Raw genomic sequence first — 1,896 nt, forward strand, 5'->3', positions numbered from 1 at the left:
TGTGAACTTTTCTCCTTGAGAAGGTATCCTGATCCTGGATTTTCTGGAGTCCATTTTTTAAAAATAATTGCAAAAATTCTCATTGACTAATTATTAAAATATTTCCTTTTCTAATCTCCTCTAACTAATGAATTTAGTTTTTTTTCCTCATTCTTCTTAATTCTGGAAGTAATACTTGATTTGATCTGAAATATAAGGAAGATGACATTCCTTTCTGACACCAGTGGGTTTTAATTATTTATTTTCACTTGCTAATTCACTATACTGAGTCTGATTCTCAGTTTTCCTTTTTCTGTGGGTCGTGCATATGGCAAATGTAATTTCTCACAGCATAATTCTTTTAATTATCTAGTATAACCACAAAGCAATTTAATAAGTTGTAATTCTTTTTTTGTATTCTTTTGCAAAGTGGAACCTATGGCAGAGACCCTTTTGTGAACTGGAGATTTCTCTAAAACAATAAGACTGTTAACATGTTGCTCAAATTGAGATAGATATGAAAGAGATACAAAAGATATTCAAATTAATGATAATTGAATATGTCTACATATCCTAATAGTTTTCTTCAACAACTTTACTGAATATTAGTGAAAGATTTGAATGACTCTGATTGGGAATAAAGAGGGTAGTGGGTAGAGGGATGGCAGTGGCCTAAATGGTTGGGTGACAAACGTTCAAGGTAGGGTGGGGTCAGATTATGGAAGCCTCATGTACCTGATAAGGGAGTTTGACCTTTCTTCTCTTCCCTCTCATTAAAAATGTCTTCAGATTCTAAGGATTAATTCCTAAAATTCAAGATTGATTGGTTTCATATACCCAGTATTAAATATTCAGAATTCCACCTACAACCCAAACCTGTATGTTACAAATAACCTTTAAGATTGTTTGATGATCAAAGAGTTTTTCATCAGCCAAAACTGACATGATGAGAAGAAACTAGCGATATTTTGTAGATACTGGCACAACTTCAAAGAGTGGTAGAACAGAATGCAGAGAACTCTTCCAAGTTTTGGAAGGCAGCAGTTTGGCTAAGACCCACACACACTGACACGAGAGGCTTCCTTGAAAGCACCTCAAAAGTCTTTCCTTATTCTGGAAACCTAGAGGATGGCAAAATTCATATATGCCTGAAACTCAATACTGCAAATTTTCTTCCCCAAATGACTCCCCAGTGTTTTTCTCTGTTAACACTAGTGAACAATTCCTGAGACATTTGCAGTAAGCTTCTCGATAAGCTGCCTCATGGCCCTTCTAAATACTGTTTCTATATATTTTGAAACGAATCCCTTTCATCCCTACCTGATATATTTGTTTTTGTTTTGCAGAACGAAAACGGTGAAGCAACTTCGAGATTTGGGGACACGGCGCCCAAGTGACCTATAGTTAGCCTGGTGTCGGTTCGCAAGATTTTGGTACCCAAAGCTGCAGAACCGGGATTTAGCATCCTTCCTCTGAGCATACATTTCTTAAAGCAAACCTTCTGCACTTTGGAACATCATCTCTTCTCCATCCAACACCTCCTCCCAGTCCGCCCCCGGGTTCCTTCCCACCCTGTACCTCGCCCCCACCGCGCCCGCCCGCCCCCAGCCTGCGCATGCGTCCTAAGAACCCCCTACACTCGCGGCACAGGCAGAGAGTATTGTCGGGGGCTATTCTCTCTCCCAGGAACATGGCGGCGAGTCAGGGAGGAGGTGGTAACAGTGGGGGCGGCGGTTGTGGTGGAGGTGGAAGTAGCGGTGGCGGTGGCGCGGCCGGAGCGGGAGGTGGCGGGGCCGGAGGGGGAGGCGGCGGCGGCGGCGGGACCCTGTTGGTGCCCATCCCGGTGCCGACTCTCTTCGGTCAGCCGTTCCCCAACGGGCCGCAGTGGAACCCGGGGAGCCTGCAGCCTCAGCACAC

At 43.3% G+C, this 1,896-nt stretch overlaps 1 protein-coding gene across 1 annotated transcript in view; it reads left to right on the top strand.

Moving 5' to 3' along the window:
* Positions 1-1,669: 1,669 nt before the first annotated feature.
* The window catches only part of LRCH2 (leucine rich repeats and calponin homology domain containing 2), a 110,081-nt gene continuing 109,854 nt past the window's right edge, over positions 1,670-1,896 (top strand). Inside the window, exon 1 of the mRNA XM_021718923.1 lies at positions 1,670-1,896. Within this exon, the coding sequence (XP_021574598.1) occupies positions 1,670-1,896 (227 nt within the window).

The sequence above is a fragment of the Carlito syrichta genome, unplaced genomic scaffold (assembly GCF_000164805.1).
Source record: "Carlito syrichta isolate Samal-C Ts95f unplaced genomic scaffold, Tarsius_syrichta-2.0.1 Scaffold314017, whole genome shotgun sequence".
Classification (NCBI taxonomy): domain Eukaryota; kingdom Metazoa; phylum Chordata; class Mammalia; order Primates; family Tarsiidae; genus Carlito; species Carlito syrichta.